This window comes from Cervus elaphus, chromosome 5 (genome assembly GCF_910594005.1).
Source record: "Cervus elaphus chromosome 5, mCerEla1.1, whole genome shotgun sequence".
NCBI classification, from domain to species: domain Eukaryota; kingdom Metazoa; phylum Chordata; class Mammalia; order Artiodactyla; family Cervidae; genus Cervus; species Cervus elaphus.
The window spans coordinates 53,510,806-53,531,878 of record NC_057819.1 but is presented as its reverse complement, the minus strand read 5'-3'; the positions used below and the strand labels follow the sequence as shown (position 1 = coordinate 53,531,878).

General features: G+C 38.4%; 1 protein-coding gene across 1 annotated transcript in view; it reads left to right on the top strand.

The window, feature by feature from the left end:
* The window catches only part of RNF150 (ring finger protein 150), a 263,115-nt gene that overhangs the window by 140,580 nt on the left and 101,462 nt on the right, over positions 1-21,073 (top strand). The window contains exon 2 of the mRNA XM_043902483.1: positions 16,427-16,677. Coding sequence (XP_043758418.1) covers positions 16,427-16,677 — 251 coding nt within the window. The remainder of the gene's footprint in view (positions 1-16,426; positions 16,678-21,073) is intronic.

The window sequence follows — 21,073 nt, the reverse complement described above, 5'->3', positions numbered from 1 at the left end:
AATATCTTTGTCATCTTTTTCCTTAATTCTTTAAGTTTTATTCAACTGTAGTTTATTTACAATACTAATTTTAGGTGTACAGCACCATGATTCTATATTCTTATAGATTGTACCCCATTTAAAGTTATTACAAAATAATGGTTATATTTCCCTGTGTTATACAATATATCCTGTTGTTTACTTATTTTATACCTAGTAGTTTAATCCCATGCTCTTCTTCTTCCCTCTCTCCACAAAAAACATTTTGCATTCTTTTAAGAATTTTAGTTCTCAAAGTGATCCCTCTCTGAAGATGAGCGTGTTAGCATGATCCCAGTCTTTCTACAGTTGATATAATTTTTCTCTCATTGTGCTGGGTTTAAAAAAATCGCTTACTTTAAAAAAAAAAAAAATCACTTACTTTAAAAGTGATTTATGTGAGTTAAATGGAGCTTTATGTGGGTTAAATGAGATCTGCACAAAGTTCCTGACACATCGCAAGGACTCAATAAATATTTCTGGTCATTATTATTTTCACCAACCTTTAAGAGCCTCAATTCACTTAAGCCCATTGGTAATAGTGCCTGCCTTCATAGCACTATGAAGGGTTTGGTCATTTATTACTTTGAAACAAATCCACTTTAAACTTGGTAGCATAAAATGAATTTCATTTTTATGCTTTCAAGAAATATGGTTTAAGAATGCAGATAAAGTGCAGTATCCAATATCTTAGGGAGACTCAAATGCCTGGGGCTAGAAAAGTTGGGAAGTGTCTTTGCTGTCAAGACTGGCACCCCTGGGCTTTCCTGATGGCTCAGTGGTAAAGAATCCACCTGTCACTGCAAGAGACTGGGGTTCAATCCCTGGTCTGGGAAGATCCCACATGCCACAGAGCAGCTAACCCCGCGCACAGTGATTGAGCCTGTGCTCCAGAGCCTGGGAGCCGCAGCTGCTGGGCCCACATGCCACAACTACTGCAGGCCCCGTGTGTAGAGGCTGAGTTTCACAACAAGAGACGCCACCACAATGAGAAGCCCGCGCGCTGCAATGGAGACGAGCCCCTGCTTGCTACAGCCACAGAAAAGCCCACAGTGACAAGGACCTAACACAGCTAAAAATAAAATAAAATAAATTTTAAAAGACTGGCACTTACTCTTGGATCACTCAAAGGGGTGGGGATTCATACGCAACTGTCTACGAAAGTGCCTGAAATTTTCACGTGGCTGGGCTTCCCTCTGAATAGGAGCTGGATTTCAAGAGAAGATTTTCAGAGACCAAGACAGGCTGTGACTCTTCTTCAGAGCCAGCTCCTTAAGAAATGAAACAGCCATTCTGCTTCAATAGGATTGTGGCAAGGGAGCCACCAAGACCAGTTCAGATTGAAGAGGGTTACAGTTAGGGGAAAAGAGAATCTGAGTCTCCTAAATTCATGGCAGTCAGCCATGTTTATCTTTGCCCTCTAAATTTATCCTTTAGTTAGTATGACTCCCATGTAATGTATTGTTCTTAAGTTTCACCTAAAATATATTTATTTGCTTCAGATTTGAAAAGATGCTTTATCGGTTTCTCAGCAACTCAAATATGTAATTATCTTTTGCCTTAGTTAGAATCTTACTTAAGGTTGAAGTCTTGACATTCAGAGTGGTATGTTTCTAGTGAGGAAATGAAGTTTTACAGTTATAATGTTAGAGTGATTCTCAGGCTCCTGAAACTAATATTTGCAAATGATTTTCCAAATGAAAGTTGTCAGTGTGGTGAAGAAAGCTATCATTTTGTTCACTTCAGAGCTGTTTGCAAGAGAGAAACAAGTAGTAATTTCTAGAATAAGCAAAGGGAAACGATTAGCTCCAGATAATGAACACTGTATTGACTGTGGAGACAGCATATGGAAGGCTTGTGATGTGTATCCAAAGAGGCCTTTGGTTCCTTGATGTTTATTTTGTTAAGAATCTTTTTTATGTAGACCATGTTTAGCATCTTTATTGAATTTGTTATTATATTGTTTCTGCTTTATGTTTTGGTTTTTTGGCTGTGAGACATGTAGGATCATAGCTCCCTGACCAGGGATCAAACCTGCACCCCCTGCATTAGAAGGCAAAGTCTTAACCACTGGACCACCATGGAAGTCCCACTTCCTTGATGTTTAGAATACAGTCTGTGGGCATGTGTAAGCCATGAATTTAAGTGACTATAAATGCCAGAATTTTGTGCATTAGTAGGTTGGTCTAGAATAATCTAGCTATAATTTGGAAAATTCAAATAAAAAACAAATCCAGAAGAAAGTAAAAACAATTCTTTTTCATTTTGTTCATAGTTCTTAACTTTTTTTCTTTTATGGCTACTGGCCACTGTCTCTTGATGCAAGTAAGTTAACGAATTCATGTCTAAGGATTTTGGCAAAGCTCTTTCTGAACAAGAAGTGAAAGACTTAATTTCTCTGTTTGGTAACCTATGACTGTCTGGGTCTTTCTAGAATCAGCCCGACTGTCAGGATTTATCTATAACTTGCTTCAACTATTGTCTTCTCCAAAGTCAGGTGATAAATAATGTCTTTAAGATTTGTGTTTCATGTGGTTTAGGAAAAACAACAAGATAGAAAGATTGTAAGTTGTTGCTTCAGTTTGCACATTTTTAATTTGTGCTTCAGTTTAACATTTTAATTTGTTAATATTGCAAGATAAATGTTCAAGAGTTAGAAGTATTGATATGAATATTTAAATGATTTTGCTTCTTTGAGGAAGCTTAGCTTACACAAAATGACAAGCTCCATCTGCAAGATCATAATTAACCTGTTACCAGTAAGTTACTTTCATCTTTCTAAATGTTTTTAAAGCCTACTTATAAGCTGCCATCAGCCTCATTTTTGTCTGGGTAGCCTCCTAGCCCTCTGTTTTCTCTTCTGCAAAATACGGAGATTGAACTTGTAGGTAGTCTCTGGATGGCTCCCTGAAGTAGAGCTCTGTGGTTCTACGGCACTTTTCCATAGCTCTGCCCACATCAGCACCCCCTTGGGGGCTAGTTTAAAATCGGCACTTTCTTTGGGTGAAATTAAATAAGCAGGAACCAGATGCCACCACCACCACAATAATAAAGCCCTGTCTTGAAATTCTGACTGAATCCATGTTACCTTAGCATAAAAGCCTCTTGGTGCTGTTTTGCAGAAGTGATGTGATAGATAGTAACCCTGGAGACCTCGCTGATACCAGCACCTGTGTACTCCAGACCTTAGGGCCACTTTGGAAACCACCAGCTCTGGGTGGCAATGAAGCTAAACTTCTGTGGCTTGCGATGGCATTTGCTCAAGGAGCCAAAAACCAAAGTGCTTAAAATAAGGGCACTCTTTCCATTGTACATTTTCATGCAAACTAGCAGTCACTGTTCTGAATGTGTGCAGTGTTGGGCTGTCTGTGGTGGTGGCAGTACTGTTTTGCTCTTATTTAATATATATCTACAAAATACAAATAAGAGACAGTTTTATAGTTGACTTGAAAAGTGAAAAATCAAGTACAATTTTCCCATTGTTAGATTGTCAGGTAAGATAAGATAATTGCTGCAGATCGAGCTTCGAAGCATTCAAGCCATATTGGAGCAGGAGAACAAAGGGTTCCATGAGGGAATTACCCCAGTCTAAAAGACAAGTAGTGGGACTTCCCTGGTGGTCCAGTAGTTAAGACTTCAGATTCCAATGCGGGAGTTCCAATGAGTTCAACTTCCCATGAGTTTGATCCCTGGTTGGGGAGTTAAGATCCCACATAAGCCACAGCCAAAAAACCAAACCAAAACAAAAGCAAAATTGTAACTAATTCAAAAAAGATTTTAAATTGATCCATATTTTAAAAAATCTTTAAAAGACAAGTAGAGCTAATGTGTTTGAGGATTTTAGAAAATGTGGCAGAGATAGTAGCATTGGGGGCAGGAGGAACAATAGAAATATATGGAAACCAGGCAAATGGAAGAATGATGTAATCATTAGCTTCAGGAGAAATGACGAAAATAATTTTAATATACTACCTGGCTGCACAATGAACAGTATTTACATTGAATAATACTGATTCATTCTCTGGGGACTTGGGGCTTCCCGGGTGGTGCTAGTGGTAAAGAACCCACCTGCCAGTGCAGGAGATGTGAGACGCAGGTGTGATCCCTGGGCTGGGAAGATCCCTGGAGGAGGGCATGGCAAGCCACTCCAGTATTCTTGCCTGGAGAATCCCATGGACAGAGGAGCCTGGCAGGCTATAGTCCTTTGGGTTGCAAAGAGTCAGACACAGCTGAAGCGTATGCATGCACTTGCACACACACACGTGCACACACACATGAAGGCTTGAGTGGGGACACAAGGATGGCAGAGTGAGTGTGAGTTAAGTCATCTGCCTGGGCAGAATGTCAATAGAAAATGTCCAAAATTGATAACCCAAGAAATACTAGTATCAACATATTTAGAAATATGGAAGGAAATACGAGCAAAAGTGTCAAGAAGAGTTGGCCCATCTGAGAATCACTAGTTTCAGTGTATAAACTTTGCAGTGATGGAAAGTGTTTTACCTATAGGAACTTTAAATTATATCTGAGAATGAATGTCTTTCTTTTCCTTTTGAGAAAGAGCAAAATCATTTCTAACCTTTAAAAAGTCACCTAACCTTGGTTAGATCATATTTCCCTTATTTGTAAAATGAAGGAGATGATGATGTCAGGGTGGACAGTGAGTTTCCTTCTCAGACCTGTTGCCTGATTATTTTATCCAATTCAAGTCTAAAAAGCTGACATTGGCAAAGCCCTTACTTCGTTGTTCAGGCAGAGTAAGCTTTGTAGACTTTTAAAGAGGATAACATTGTTCCTTAAATCACTTCCTGTAGTTTACTCTAATATCAGTAATCTATTCATGTGTGAAAGCAGCTACTTTCAATGAGAAAGTTTTATATATCTTTATTTTTTATTTTGCTCTTAAGTTTGGCTTCAATATTATTAGCAAACTTGTGACATTGCTTTTGAAATGTCAACCCCTTAAGAAAAGGGAATGTTATTCTTTTGTCTTAATCTTTTTATATAGCAGTGATTTTACCCACTAGACTAGCAAATGTAAGCTGTGGGTAAGGTGACCGAGAAGTGCTGTCCAATAGAAAAATAATGTGAATCACATATGTAATTTGACTTTCTAATAGCCACGTTTTGAAAATTAGAAGAGAAAAACAGAAGATATTAAATTTAGTATATTTTATGTAACAATATATCTAAACTATGTTTTCAATATCTAATCACCATAAAGCATCCTATTATTATTATCAAATATTAATAATTTCTAACGATATTTTTAATTATAGTTCTTCAAATTCCCGTGTGTATTCTACACTTAAGCACATTTCAATTTGGATGCTACATCTTCACCAGACATACTTGATCTGTATTTAGATTTTATAAAACTTACACTTGAAAAAATAGATTGTCCTACAATCTCAGACATACTTAGTTTTCCAGTAATTGAGCTGAGTAATGGCTTTAAATTAAAATTTAAATTAGCGAGCATTAGAAATTCAACCATACTAGCTACATTTCAAGTACTCAATGGCAGCGCATGGCTGGTGGCTACCACGTTGGACAGCAAGCCTTATAGAATGATTGGTATGTGTTCAAATGATTTCAGCAGATACTTAGTATCCAAAGAATATTCTTTTTCCCTAAGGGTAGAGATAGGAAAGAAGGATGCTTGATTCTCCCTTCAGATACGTGGTTTGAGTGGTAGTCTTCAGTAGCTATACGTTGACTACAACTATAAGAGGGCAAGTAGGCATGAGAAGGTATGAAAGAGCTGCTTCTGCTAAATGATTTTTTTTAATAAAAAATAAGTGGGGAGGAGTTCAGATTTTTGCTTTTGATTTTTTTTCTATCTGCAAACCTACCGAAGAGGGATATTTATGAAGCAGTATATGTCACTAAAGTACAAGCCAGTAGAGATAGTATTTAGGATATCAGAGAACTATAAAGAAAGAAAAGAAGAAGAGAAATTACTTGGGGACAGTCTTAGTTTGTGTTTCCCCAGAAGCAGACCTATCGCAAGTATTCAAGTACAAACCATTTATTTGAGAGGTGATTCCAGGAAACACCAGTTGGGGAATGGAGAAGTGTGAGGGGGGGAAAGAAGCCAGTATAGTATGCTATTAAGCAAGTTACCACCCTGAGTCACTGAAATTTGATCGCACTGAGGAGCTATGGGAAATGGCTTGGAAATATGCCACAGACTTCTACCAGAACAGGGAGGGAGGGAGCTGAGATATTTATGCACCGGCATCCTCCTCAACTAGTTCAAGACTGCCCTCCAGTGAGGGCAGTACTTCTCCTTACCGACACAGTCCAAGTGACTCTAGTGGTCAAGGAAAGCCATTAATGCAAAGAAATCCTGAATCTGGCAGTTGAAAATCAGGACAGTGTGTACTAATATGATGTGAGCTGGGGGATACAGGTGGGTAATGGATAACATCTGCTGCAGACACTCTGACTTATAATGTAGAATGTATTTCAGATCTGTGGAGCTGTCTCAAAGTTCATACTGAATTTCCCAACTCTTTTCCCCTTCCTAGACCTGAGATCATGTTAAATGTATCCAGTTTCCCCTTGTCCTGAGATCTACTGATAGAGGCATGAAGACCAAGGAGCCTTATAAACTTGATTCACTTTCCTGTTAGTCTACAATCATTTCATACCAGTGCCTGTCACAACCAGTTGCTCGAATTTATGGGCCCAGCCAAAGGATATGCATTGTTTTCCATTTTGGAGCTTGGGCTATGATAAGCTGTTTACTATCCACCAAGGTATATCATCAAGTTCTGTCATTTTTTATATATTTTCTCAATATATTAATAATTGGTCTTTTAACTGACCTTAATATTATTTGTTGAATTTGTAGTCCATGTCATCTTACCATAGGGAAAGCTCTGTGGGGACTCCCAGCTTCTGGAAACCAAAACTAATAAACTTTAATTGCTCTTACACAGCAGATTTTCCAATATGAACTTTTAATAAAGGAAACTTTCACTTCTGATTTTCAGGAACTACTTAAAACAACTTTGGAGGATACTAAAAAGGAACTAGAGATGAATCGAGTAAAATAATGAGGGATTTAATAATTATTCAATGAATTGAGAATTCCAGGTCATTTCTACCAAACATGAAAAATTATGAAAAATTATGATTCATGTATATTTCTCTATTCTATGTAACAGTTCAGAAAATAAATATCTAGAAGTTCAGTACATCCAAGATAATATGATAATATGATCCATGATAATATGATAGATAATATAATATCAATTGTAAGTTCTGGCCGTGCATTGTTAAAAATAGTCTAGTGAGGTATAATTGATGTGACTTTTCCCAGTAGTTCAAAGCAGAACAAAACACAAATCCATGTTTGTGTTGATTACGTGACTGTTTCAAACTAAAAATTATCCAATTTTTATTTTTCACTACTTTAAGAGAGCAACATGAGTTGGGCCATGAATTGCTAATTGTTAACCCAGGTATGTTCGTTTTTTCCTTCAAAGATTAATTTTTTTATTTTAAATGCTGTAGTTTCCTTGCATTGACCAGCGTGAGGTGGAAAGTTCATCCTTCCATGTTGCATAAATGGGGATTTGCTCAGCATGGGCCTCATGGGCCTCAGCTGTTTCGAGGGGTCCCTTTAGTATCCAGGTACTTTAGATTGTCCAGAAGCTCATCCTTTGTTTCTGGGCCCCAGTGGAAGCCAAGGTTGGTGTGTTCCTTCTCATGCCTACTTAGCTCCTCTGGTCTAAATGCAACTATCTGGAATGTTTAAAATAATTATTTGATAGATGATATTCATGATAATAATAACTTAATATTTACTAAACACCATATTCTGGGTTCTTTATATTCATTATCTCATTTAGTTCTCACTCAACCATTTGGATTAGGTACATTTACTATTAGAGTCTTGGAGAAAACCTGAAGCTTGAAGATTTAGTAAATCTTCTAAGGTCACTCAGCTAGGAGTTACAGTAAATGATTCTGCTAGTTAATTTCATTTATTAGATTGCTAGGAAGAGATAATGCTAGGGAGTTTTGATTTCTTGTAATCTCCTCTCCTGCAATTCCATTATTCCACTCGTTAATGAGACATACATATATTTGTTTTTGCCCAAACTAAAATTAGAACTTAAAACATTTTATATGTAAACAGAAGGTTCTCTCAGCATTATTATTCGTTCCAATAAAAATTGAACTATTGTATAAGTCAATTTAGTATTCTACAATTTATTTTATGTCAGCGTGGACTCTGTCATTTTTAACTGTTTAAAATTCTCACAAAAACTAGAAGTAAGTTATTTTGAGTCTGATGTGCTGACTGTTCTATGAAAATACTTACAGGTGGGCTATAAATAAAATACCTTATTTTATATTCATCACTCCCCCTACAGTTATTACAAATTCACAGAAAATTCTGCACACTTGTAAATTAGGGGAAAATATGAATATTTTAAAAAATGCGAGTCATTGATCATCTCAGATATAGCTGAGGAACTAACGTCAGTGAGTTCATTACTAGAGCTTTTCCAAAGAAAATAAAGTTGGCTGTTGTTAGCATCTCCTTTAGAGATTTTTTTTTTACTTCATAAAAGTTAGTTGTTATGGAGTCCCTCTAAGTGTAATGACACATCTCCACTTAGGGGATCTGGTGCATAATTAAAGTGCACTTTAGAATTAAATGAAAAAAGAGCAGACTCACAGATAGAACAAGTTAGTGGTTACCCATGGGGAGAGGGGAGGAAGGAGGGGCAGTACGGGGGTGGGGGTTGGTGCAGAGGGTGTTACTATGTGATTGTATGAAATCATGTGTGTGAAACTTCCAAAAATTGTTCAGTTCAGTCGCTCAGTCGTGTCTGACTCTTTGCGACCCCATGAATTGCAGCACGCCAGGCCTCCCTGTCCATCACCAACTTCTGGAGTTTACTCAAACTCATCTCCATCGAGTCGGTGATGCCATCCAACCATCTCATCCTCTGTCGTCCCCTTCTCCTCCGGCCCCCAATCCCTCCCAGCATCAGGGTCTTTTCAAATGAGTCAGGTCTTCACATCAGGTGGCCAAAATATTGGAGTTTCAGCTTCAACATCAATCCTTCCAATGAACACCCAGGACTGATCTCCTTTAGGATGGACTGGTTGGATCTCCTTGCAGTCCATTAGGAAGTACAAATGACCAGTTTCTACCCAACTACTTGGATGAACCTTTACTATTTTTAACTGAGAGGGCTTCTGGAGAAATCATGTCAGCTAGTTTGCACTATAGGTTATCACTTTGGTTCGTGAATGATCAATTTCTGTACTCCTAAAGTTGTCCTATTGTGAATTTGCTTTTATTCCCTGAAAACTATTTTTATTGTCTAGATTAAGACTGTGGTCCAGACAACATCTTTCCCATTCCCAGCAAGTGTAGAAATACACAGGTTTCTGGAAGGATACATGAGTTGCAGGATATATTTGGCAGTGGTAAGACAATCAATTCAGTTCAGTTGCTCTGTCATGTCTGACTCTGCGACCCCATGGACTGCAGCATGCCAGGTTTCCCTGTCCATCACCAACTCCCAGAGCTTGCTCAAACTCATGTCCATTGAGTCGGTGATGCCATCCAACCATCTCATCCTCTGTCGTTCCCTTCTCCTCCCTCCTTCAATCTTTCCCAGCATCAGGGTCTTTTCCAATGAGAAAGACAATAGTGACACTAATAAAACCTACCATCTGTATTGTGGTTTTATATGGCAGACCCTGTGCTAACATTCTTCACTATAAATTACCTCCTTTAATAATTGGACAGGATATTTCCCTGTGTATTTTTTCTCAGTGATCCTGCAGTAAAATTGCTAATAGAGAATGAGGGTGGAAAAGAGCATATAGGAGACATGAGGAGAGATATTAAAGATATAAGAGGAGGGCATGGCAACCCACTCCAGTATTCTTGCCTGAAGAATCCCTTGGGCAGAGGAACCTGGTGGGCTACAGTCCACAGGGTCACAAAGAGTCAGACACAACTGAAGCATATAAAGATATGAGCTTATAAAGATATGAGCATGAAACATAAAGATATGAGGTCATCACTTAGACAAAGGGAAAGCAGATTCAGAATAGAGTAGAATGGATGTTCTGCATTAAGCTGAGTGAAAAAACTAAGCCAAAAGCCAGTCTCAAAATGGTTACATACTGCATGATTCCATTTATATAACATTCTAGAAATGACAAAATTACAGAGATGGTGAACAGATAAGTGGACATCAGGGGTTTGGGAAGGGGAAGGCGAGGGGGAGGGGTTCATTTGAGAAAAGGGATCGTAAATTTAAAGTGAAAACAGATGACTGGTGAGATTTTTCTCTTAGCCATGTTCCCTTGATGAAATGGGGGCATAGCAAAAAGCAAATTTTGCAGGGCACTTTCTGTGGAGAAATGGAAGAGCAAGGGGATTGAGCATTTTTAGAGGAGTTCTTATAATTATGGGCCATGTGATCTAGGTGGTGAGAACAGAAGGGAAGCCAGGAGGAAGCTGATGGGTAGTAAGAAAGTGGCATCTTTGAGATCAGCTTTAATCTCAAAGAGAGATAATTGGCTATAACCCAGTACAAAATAAAAAGTTAAAAAGAGAGCAAGACATGTTCCTTGACCATAATGCAACAATAACAATAATAATGATTACAAATGGGTAACTTTAAAGGTCACATATGTTTGGAAACTAAATGCATAGGACTAAATAACCTTTTCCATTGGAATGAAATCTGCTTCTTCAGATTTCAAAGTCATACAAATAAACTTTATTGTATAGTTTTCTTCATATAAGGCTAGTGTTTATATGGCTCAAGTCTCCTGCATTGGCAGGCAGGTTCTTTACCACTAGCGCCACCTGGGAAGCCCTAAATATTGGCTCATCCTTGTCTTATTCATGATTTGAATTGAAAACGCCTAATGTTGTTTCTTCCATTTAATGTACTATTTCTAGGAGATGCTTTGTATCACATTAAGTAAATTTCCTGGTATTTCTCTTAATAAGAATGAGAAATGGGTGCCATTCTCTACATATGGCTTCCTTCTCTAAGAAGTTGGCTGCTTGACATCTCTCCTTGTGAAGTCAGAGAAAAGGGGAGATAAGATCTGGGGTGCACATACTCAGCCATTTATGGATATGACCTTGGAGTAGCAAACATCATCTCTACTCAACATCTCAAAGGCCAAATATTCATCACGTGGCCACATCTAGCTTCAAGGGAGGCTGCTGATGATTAATGCTTTTCACTCAACAGTCTGTGCCCATCTGAGACCACACCATAGAAGTGCAAAAGAGCAGATGCTGAAGGACAGATAGCTACACCAGATAACCACAGATAACCATACTCCTTTAATTTATCAATGTACTGAAACGCATTAACACATTCTCTAATATTACATAACCCTCACCTTCCTAGGATAAACCTCTTGGATCATGAATATTTTTTACTATATGATTGGAATCCATTTGTGAATGCTTTTTTTTTTGCATCTGTGTTTATTAAAAATAATTTTTAAATTAATGCAGAGAGGGACTTCCTTGGTGGTCCAGTGGTTAAGAGTCTGCCTTTACAATGCAGGGGACACAGGTTTAATCCCTGGTCTGAAAACCAAGATGCCACATACTGCAGAGCAGCTAAGCGGCAACTAGAGAGTCCATGCAACAAAAGATCCTACATGACACAATGAACAATTGCCCTAAGACCCAGTGCAGCCAAACACATTAATAAACACCGCAGAAGGTGGTAATGCTTCACATTTCTATGGTACACTGCAGTTTTTGTATGTTATCTCACTTGAGAATACATGATAATTGGAGCTGACTCTTTTAAAAAAAAATAACCAAATAGATAATTAAGTGTTAGAAAATATCTACAAATGGAAACTGCAGGTTTCTCTTAGTGTTGACTAAATTCTAAAGGACAACCCATGAAACCAAAATGAGAATCAGAGGAGAGAGAGGATACAGAGAATTGAAAAAGGATTTTTGCTTGCATGACTTCAGAGGGATTTTATCACTCTCCAGGATGCACGTGGAGGAATGGGACTGCCAGCTCTAAAATATCTAGCCCTCTGCTGGTTTTCTAAGCATTCTGTTGAAGAGCTTAAACAACCTGGTTTGGAATCCATAAGTAAAGAATTTCCCTGTCGTTCAACACTCTTTGGCTTTTTGAACTTTTGATTCCGTATTTATCTGCATGTACCAAATTGTGCTGTGCCAAGCTGCTTTGGTCGTGTCTGACTCTGTGCGACCCTACGGACTGCAGCCCACCAGGCTCCTCTGTCCATTGGATTCTCCAGGCAAAAATACGGAGTGTGTTGATATTTCCTTCTCCGAATTAGATGGTGACAGTTGAGCCCACGCCCAGGAAAGGGAAGCACTGAAACTCTGGGCCGCTCCTGCTGTTTGTCTGGCAGCTGGGTCATCTGTGTCCTGGTCCCGGGACAGGACTGAAGAGCTTTTCCAGGATCACGATAATTACACAGCAGCGCTGGCTCACAAGTGGAGTGCCTTTGGGAGGAAAATAGATGGTCGGCTGACATCATTTTGCAAAAAGAGGCATCAGAGTAAACCGTTGTTGTTATTTAGTCGCTGCAGTTGTGTCCGACTCTTTGTGACCCCATGGACTGTAGCCTGCCAGGCTCCTCTGTCCATGGGATTCTCCTGGCAAGAACACTGGAGTGGGCTGCCACGCCCTCCTCCAGGGGATGAACTCTCATCCCCTGCTTGGCAGGTGGGTGCTTTACCACTGAGCCACCTGGAAAGCCCCAGAGTAAACATAGAATTGCCCCAATAGCAGGGTCTCTTTGTAGATTTTACCCATGTAAAATATGCTCTATTAACGTCTCTCTCCTGAGTCTCAGAGCCCCCTGGGTGCCATAGATTTGACACTTAGGGCAGCGCTTACCTCTGAGGAGGGCTCTCAGCTGGGCTTGCAGCGCTCTCTTCCCTGTCACCCCGCTTCCCCCTTTCTCCCTGCCCAATGCCCCACACATACACACACATACATACCCTCAGAAGCAGTTACACTCCAAGCTACCTGGAGAGAATCTTCTGGCTTCTCTGGGACACTGGCTGCATCTTCCAAAATGAAGCAAAGATCTAGGAATTGTCTGAAAACCCATGTTGGTGCACACATCTCATTTGAACAGATTAGGTCCTCTAGCAGATTTTGTACATCGCTCAGACTGCTCAAATAATTCATCAAGTCCCCTTTATACCATCTTTAGACACCCTAAATGCCAAAATTCTTAACGACTATTTCTATTGGTATAAATGGACATCTTCAGTGTCTCTGTTTACCATGCACAATAAGTAGCCTAAAGTACAGGGAGAAATATCTCAGAATCCAATCTAGTTTTTACAAGCATTGGCCCTAGAAATTCATTATGAACATTGAAAATGAATAAGGTTGAGGTCCAGATGAAAAGAACCGCGCCATTTCCATTTTCAGTCTTTTCAAGCAGATATCATATATCATAAAGGTGCAGCAGTGGGGTGAACAACACAGGTAGTGTAACTGAGCACTTAAGTTTAAAATAAGTGCTTTAAAATAGCAAATTATACCTTACAGGAAGAAAAGATGTTTCCTTGTGTCCTGAAAGTGGGTGATGGGTAATTTAAAACTCTACAGATATCCAAAATTTGTTTACCTATTTTTAACATGCTGAAATGAAGTTTGAAAAAAACTGTCCAGTTTCAAAGCCCAATTCTTCACTGTCAGGCTCTGTGATGTCTCTCTTTTTTAAATGGTCTCTTAATATAAATAAATAATAGGCATACTGTAAGGAGGTAAATAACTGAGGAAAGAGGCTACCGAATAGTAAATATGTTAAAAGCTTCACAGCTAAAAGAGCCTGGTATTAGGTCAGCAAAAGATAGATCCACCTTACAGTAAAGAAAAAAATCCAAAAATAGGCCCCAGTATGTCTGAGAATTTAGGAAAAAAACAAATTGCATCCTACCTGTCTCCTCTCTGTCCATCATGTTAAACGCAGTGTTGTTATTGAACTACATTCAGATTGCTCAAGATTTAAATGTAAAAAGTAGAACTACATTTAAAGTATAGCTGAAAGAAATTTTAGATGAATATTTCTATCATCTTTGGTGGAGAAGAACTTCCTACGCAGAGAATCAAAACTAGAAGTCATAAGGGAATATATTGATGAAATTTGACTACTAAAAAGAGTAAAATTGGTCTAAATCTGAGCATGCATGAGTGCTGAGTCACTTCAGTTGTGTCCAACTCTGTGCGACCCCATGGACTGTAGCCTGCCAGGCTTCTCTGTCCGTGGGATTCTCCAAAATCTGAGCATACAAAGTCTTATATAAATAATCCCGAGACCTCATCTTAAAAAGAAAAATAGTCTCATTCTGGAACTTTGAATAGACTCACTTGAAAAATATAAATTAAAAAAAAATCAAGTGAAAACTTACGATCTATCAGTGATGAAATATCTACAAAGTGGCTAAAGTACTGGAATGAACTTCACCAGGCCAGATTAGTCCAGTATGCAGAGAAGATCATATTTCTATAAGAGGAAAAACCTGCCAGAAGCTTTAATTCCTCACAAAACCTCAGACCACATACAGCCATTAGCCAGAGTAAACATGGCGAGAGAACAAGCATCAGAATTGTCAGTAAATTCTGCAAAGTTGAAATCTAAGCCATCAGTTTCAGTAATTCCCAGAAATAATGGCCAAATCTAAACATTGTGCAGTTTTGTGATTTTTGCAGTTGAGCCAGTGCAAAGGTTTTAGGAATTTAAAAAATCATATAATTGATGTCTCATACATAGACACCTTTGTACCTAGCTAGCTTTTAAAAGTACTCATTTGGCCTAAGTGAAATACCATCAAGGAATTTAGGATGGAAAAACTGCCTAGAGATCAAGGTCAAGGGAAAGTCCTAAATAGCTTCTAAGAAACTTGCAACACCCTAAACAAATATAATCTGGTAATTCTGTCTCACTGCCTGAGCACAGTGCATGGATAACGCCAGCTGTAAGCAGCTGAAGGGGTGTTTAACTCTGTCCAGAACCTACATCCTAATTGCAAGTTTGCAGTTTAATTTGCAGTGACCTCAAGTAATAGGGCATTTCCATGTGGAAATGGAGCCCATGAAGAACATTGTCGGATGGATTGGAGTTGAGGTGCTCTCTGAAAATTAACCTAGGGGTTATTATTCTAATCTGAGCCGCTAGTGGCAAGTTGAGTTGGCTCATTTGGAGCTGATATTATATCCTTACCAAAGACCCCTTACAGAGGCCTCTGAACTCCTCACCAAGAGGCTGTGCCTCAGAGTGTCATAAAGAGAAGGGAAAATGACGCAGATATCTCAGACTGAAGAAAGGTACCACTTTTGCTTCAAACTGTCCAATAACAGGGGTTCCACAGTAAGAGTATTTGAGAGTGGAGAGCAAACCGTCCTGGAATGATCGGTACAGTCTCTCTCGTCTCTTTGCTTGGCATGAGGATACACAAGCTGTTTACATTGAATTAGGTAAAAAAAAAAAAGCAGAAGATAATTCTGAGACTGTTATTTTATGTTGGCAGCTCATATTAGAGCTTGTTAAGAAAACTTCTGTAGCAGAAACAGAGTCACAGATATAGAAAACAAACTTGTGGTTTCAAAGGGGAGACAGAAGTGGGCAGGGACAAATTAGTGGTGTGGGATTAACTAATTATTATGTATAAAACAGATAAACAACAAAGACACATAGTGTAACAGGGAATTATAGCGATTATCTTGTTAATAACTCACAATGGAATATAAGCTACAAAAATTCTGACTCACTGTGCTATGTACCTAAAATTAATATAATATAATAAATCAATTATAATAAAAAGAAAAATCTGCTTTGTGATTGCTTTGGATATTGTAGGAGAAGCCTGTCTTGGAAATGATTAATAGAAGTCTGTAACTGAGTGCTCCTCGTGTCTGTGAAGGGGAAGAAGAGAACTCACGGACAGATGGTGTAAAATTGAGTATTTTATCCTTTGCCATGGGGCACAAAGTGCCTTTTCCCCTCTGTGGAGGGACTGTGAAATGCAACATAGAACTGTAAACTGGGCTGGTTGGGAGGGTCCATCTTTCCTAGACCAGGGCCAACAACACCTTTGGGAGCTAGAAAGGAGCAGGATCATGACCTCGCTGGTACCAAAAACATGAGTTTGTTTTAGGTTCTTTTCTCATATATAAGACAGCAGCATCCCACAGTAGCTGAAGAAAGGAAAATTCAACTCCACTTCTGGCTGTTAGATCTGAGAATTAGACCTGGCTATTTGGTCTGGCACAGACTCATTGAAAGAAGTATCATGATTTGTTTGGTGCGTGTTATTTTGTTCAGACACTTTACTGTGACCTTCTCTTTCTCTCATCCCCTTACACTTGTCCTCTCACAACAGGTGTGGAAGACATCGTGGCAATAATGATTCCTGAGCCCAAAGGGAGGGAGATAGTAAGCCTGCTGGAGAGAAACATCACTGTGACAATGTACATCACCATTGGGACCCGGAACTTGCAGAAATACGTGAGCCGTACCTCGGTTGTGTTTGTATCCATCTCCTTCATCGTCCTCATGATCATTTCCCTTGCCTGGCTGGTCTTCTATTATATCCAGAGGTTTCGATATGCAAATGCCAGGGACAGGAACCAGGTGAGTAGCAGAAAGTTATAAAAGAAAAAACTTGAAAAATTATTACCAAAGTAAGACATTATTGTGTAAACTTCGGAGCTCACAGAAAATACCATGACCAAAACCAGACATACCTACGATGCCCCTACTCAAGATAAACACTGTTAACATTTACTGCAGAGGTCTTCAGAGCTTTTCCAGGTATACATATTTTAATGTCTTGCTAACATTGTTCTGTAACATGGAGATACTTTGTCCCACATTCCTGTTGCTCATTTGTGGGACAGTTATTTACTGTTTAGACAGTGGCTCAGTTGGTGAAGAATCAACCTACAATGCAGGAGACTGGGGTTTGATCCCTGAGTTGGGAAGATCCCCTGGAGAAGGAAATGGCAACCCACTCCAGTATTCTTGCCTGGGAAATCCCATGGACAGAGGAGCCTGGCTGGCTGTAGTCCATGGGGTTGCAAGAATCAGACATGACTTGGCAACTAAACCACCAGACACAAAATAAAGGGGGGGAAGAAGACAGGAGCTAAGATTATGCCAGTTGTATCAACATAATGTGGAAAGAGCCAGAATTTCCTCCTTGAGAACAGAAAGAAACAAGGATAGATAAATAAAAATATTTTAAAAGCAATAAATTTTGAAACAGGTAAAGCATACTCTTAGTATAAAATGCAAAAGGTATAACCCAGGTCTCCCTCATTGCAGGCAGATTTCTTTGATATTTGAGCTGCCTGAGAAGCCCAACATGGTACACAATGAAAAGTATTTACATTCCCATGTCTGTCCCTCAGTTATGCAGTTTTTCTCTCTGGAATATCTTCTCACACAAGGAATCTTATGTGCTTCAAACACCTGTGTGTGTGTATATGTGTGTGTGTTTAAACAAATAAGAGCACATATAAATCTGTACCAATATTTCTCACTTCATCCTAGAGATTAATTCCTATCAACACTCAATCCAAGCTGTCTTCTCATTTCTAATGACTGTATAGGCAGACCTTGGAGATACTCTGGGTTTGATCCCTGACTGCTGCAATGAAGCAAATATCTCAGTAAAGCAAGTCGACAGGAATTTTTTGGTTTCCCAATGCACATAAAATTATGTTTACACTATACTGTAGTCATAACATTATATCCAAAAAAGTGTACATACCTTAATTTTAAATACTGCCTAAAATGCTAACCATTATCTGAATCTTCAGCACATCATAATCTTTTTGCAATAATAACATCAAAGATTACCGACCACATAACACCATGACAAATATAGTAATAATAGACTCTTGCAGTATTGTGAGAATTTCCAAAATATAACCCAGAGATACAAAGAGCAAATGCTGTCAGAAAAATGGCACTGATAGACTTGCTCAATGCAGGGTTGCCACAAGCCCTCAATTTATAAAATACACAATATCTGTGAAGCACAGTAAAACGAGGTATACCTGTATAATGTTTTATTTTCTGCATATACTATATTTATTTAGCCAGCTCCTATCAATGAATGTGTTTTCCCTTACCGAAAAACAAAACGAAGCGCGCACACACACAAACATGCATGTGACACAGCCCATTTGTGAGTATATCTGTATGGTAAATTCTGGAAGTTTTATAGCTAGGGCAATGGTAGGTGTATTTTAAACTATAATGTGCTGTGCTTAGCCGCTCAGTCATGTCCGACTCTCTGCGACCCCCTGGACTGTAGCCCACCAGGCTCCTCTGTCCATGGCATTCTCCAGGCAAGAATACTGGACTGGGTTGCCATTCCCTTCTTCAGGGGATCTTCCCAACCCAGGGATCGAATCCAGGTCTCCCACATTGTAGGAGCATTCTTTACCGTCTGAGCCACCAGGAAAGCCTTCAAACTATTTAGATACTGCCAAATTGTCTGCCAGAAAGGTTGAACCCATTTATACATGAACCAGCAATATAGTAATACTGATACTAATATAAACAACATTCATGCAGTAGTATATTAACACTGCTTATACTAACATATGGGGCTTCCCTGGTGGCTCAGTGATGAAGAATCCACCTGCCAATGAAGGAGACGCGGGTTTGATCCCAGGGCCAGGAAAATCCCCTGGAGCAGGAAATGGCAAGCCATTTCAGTATTCTTGCCTGAAAAATCCCGTGGCCAAGGAGCCTGGTGAGCTATAGTGCATGGGGTCACAAAGAGTCGGACACGACTTAGGGACTAAACAACAAATACGAACACATACAACGCTATACTAATAACAAACACTGTTTCCAGTATCCTCACCATATAAATGTTATGGCTTTTTTCATTGTTTGTGATTTAATAAGATAAAAATGGTATCACATGTTTCTGATCCAAGTTCCATTAAATAGAAAAAGTTAGTTTTTTTCCGATGAAGTATCTGCTTATATTATTAGACCACTTTTCGGTTGAGTTGTTGGTCACATTGACTGATGTGTATAAGCTCTTTACTGGTCAGAGTGGTTAACTTTTTGTGGGACTGCTACAGATTCCATGTTTTTCCTCTAAACTTATCATTGTCTCTGATGTATCTTTGGGGTTTGGGGCCATGCAGAAATTTGGGGGTATTACATAACTGAATCTACCGATTTTTAATAGCTCCCAAGTTTTATATAATAAGATCTTCCATAGTCCAAGATTATAGAAAAACAATATCTCATCCACTGCTTTTTTTTTCCCTTTCACAATTAAAACTCTAATCTACAGAGAACTTATTTTGATTTAAAGAATCAAGTATAGAGCCAACATTATTTTTTTTTTCAGATTGCCTACTGGTTTTTGTAACTGGTGTTTATTGAATAATTAATCTTTTCCTTCTCATATGCAGAACCTCCCCCATTTAGCATATATTAAAGCTCCATATGTATTTGATTCTGTTTCTATGCTCTATAAAATGTAGCTTTAATCTGTCTCTTCACATTCTGATACCATACTATTTTGAATATTTTAGCACCATAATATGCCTCATATCTGTTCATGCTAATCTTCTTTTATTGCTCTGTCTTCACTTTTTTCATGTGTATCTTTATATGAATTTAGAATCACTTCAAGCTAGTTTTTTAATTTATAGAATAATTTAGAAGGAATCTATAATCTAATGATGTTGAATCTTCCTATCTAAGAATGATATATGTTTTCCCTTTATTCAACTATTCTTTTTATTCCCTAATAGCATTTTAAATATCCTCATTTAATCTTGCACATAAGAAATGTTTATTCCTAGTTCAGTGTGTTGCAATTATAAATGAAACCTTTTTAATATGGGAAGGATTTTGCACATTATTATAATTTAGTAATTTATGTATTCAATAATTTATTTAAAATTTATTATCTTAATATTAACAGTGATATTATATAGTATATATTAAATACGGGCATGTTATATGAGCTCTCTGTATATTTACATACATAATCTTCTTAGAACCTTATAGTGGATAATTTTATTGTCCCCATTTTACAGAGAAGGAAACAGAAAGTTTAAATAACTAGCCCAAGGTCACACAGCTAATTATTGTTTAATAGACAGCAAATGAACCAATATCACAGCTTCAGAACATATGCCCTTAACCAGTACATTATAGTGTTTGTAATTGTTTGAATTAGTTTACCAGAATTACACTAATAATATGGAGTCAATTGATGATTTATTACTTCTTTCAAATTTTCAACCTTTTTCCTTCTGTTGTCTGACTTCACTGACTTGTGCGTCTAGAGCCAACTAAAGTAATAATGGTAATAGTGAGCATACTACTCTTCATTCAGTATTTATGGGAGCATTCTGAATTTAATGGATTGTTTTTATCATTTCTCAATTTTATTCTTTCCCCATGCAGTCTTCTAGGTTGAGATATATATTTAACATGTTATGTAAATGTACACATAGTCCTCTTTCATTCAGAGTTTTAATCAGGAATGTATTTCTAATTTTAACAAATGCCTTTCAACAGCGATAGTTCTGACTTTTCCCTTTTGACCTTTTAATATTAATTGTAGTTTAAATTAATGGATTTCCCAATATTGAGCCGTCTTGAATTTCCAGCACATAGCTAATCTTCTAATGTGTGCTGAATTGTTTCGTGCATACCTTATTTAGTACATTATTTACCTGTTACCTTGATATTCACATGTGGAATTTGCCTGCAGTTTACTTTTTAAATGTGTATTTATTTATGAGACTGCTGGGTCTTCGTTGCTTTGTGCAGACTTTCTCTAGTTGCAGTTAGCTGGGCGCCCCTCTGTTGCAGCACTCTCACTGCAGGCTTCTCATTGTGGTGGCTTGTCTTGTTGTGGAGCACAGCTCTAGGAGCACCGGCTTCAGTAGTTGCAGCAGGCAAGCTCAATGATTGCAACTCATGGGCTCTAGAGCACTGGCTCAGTATTTGTGATGTCCAGGCTTAGTTGCTTTGTGGC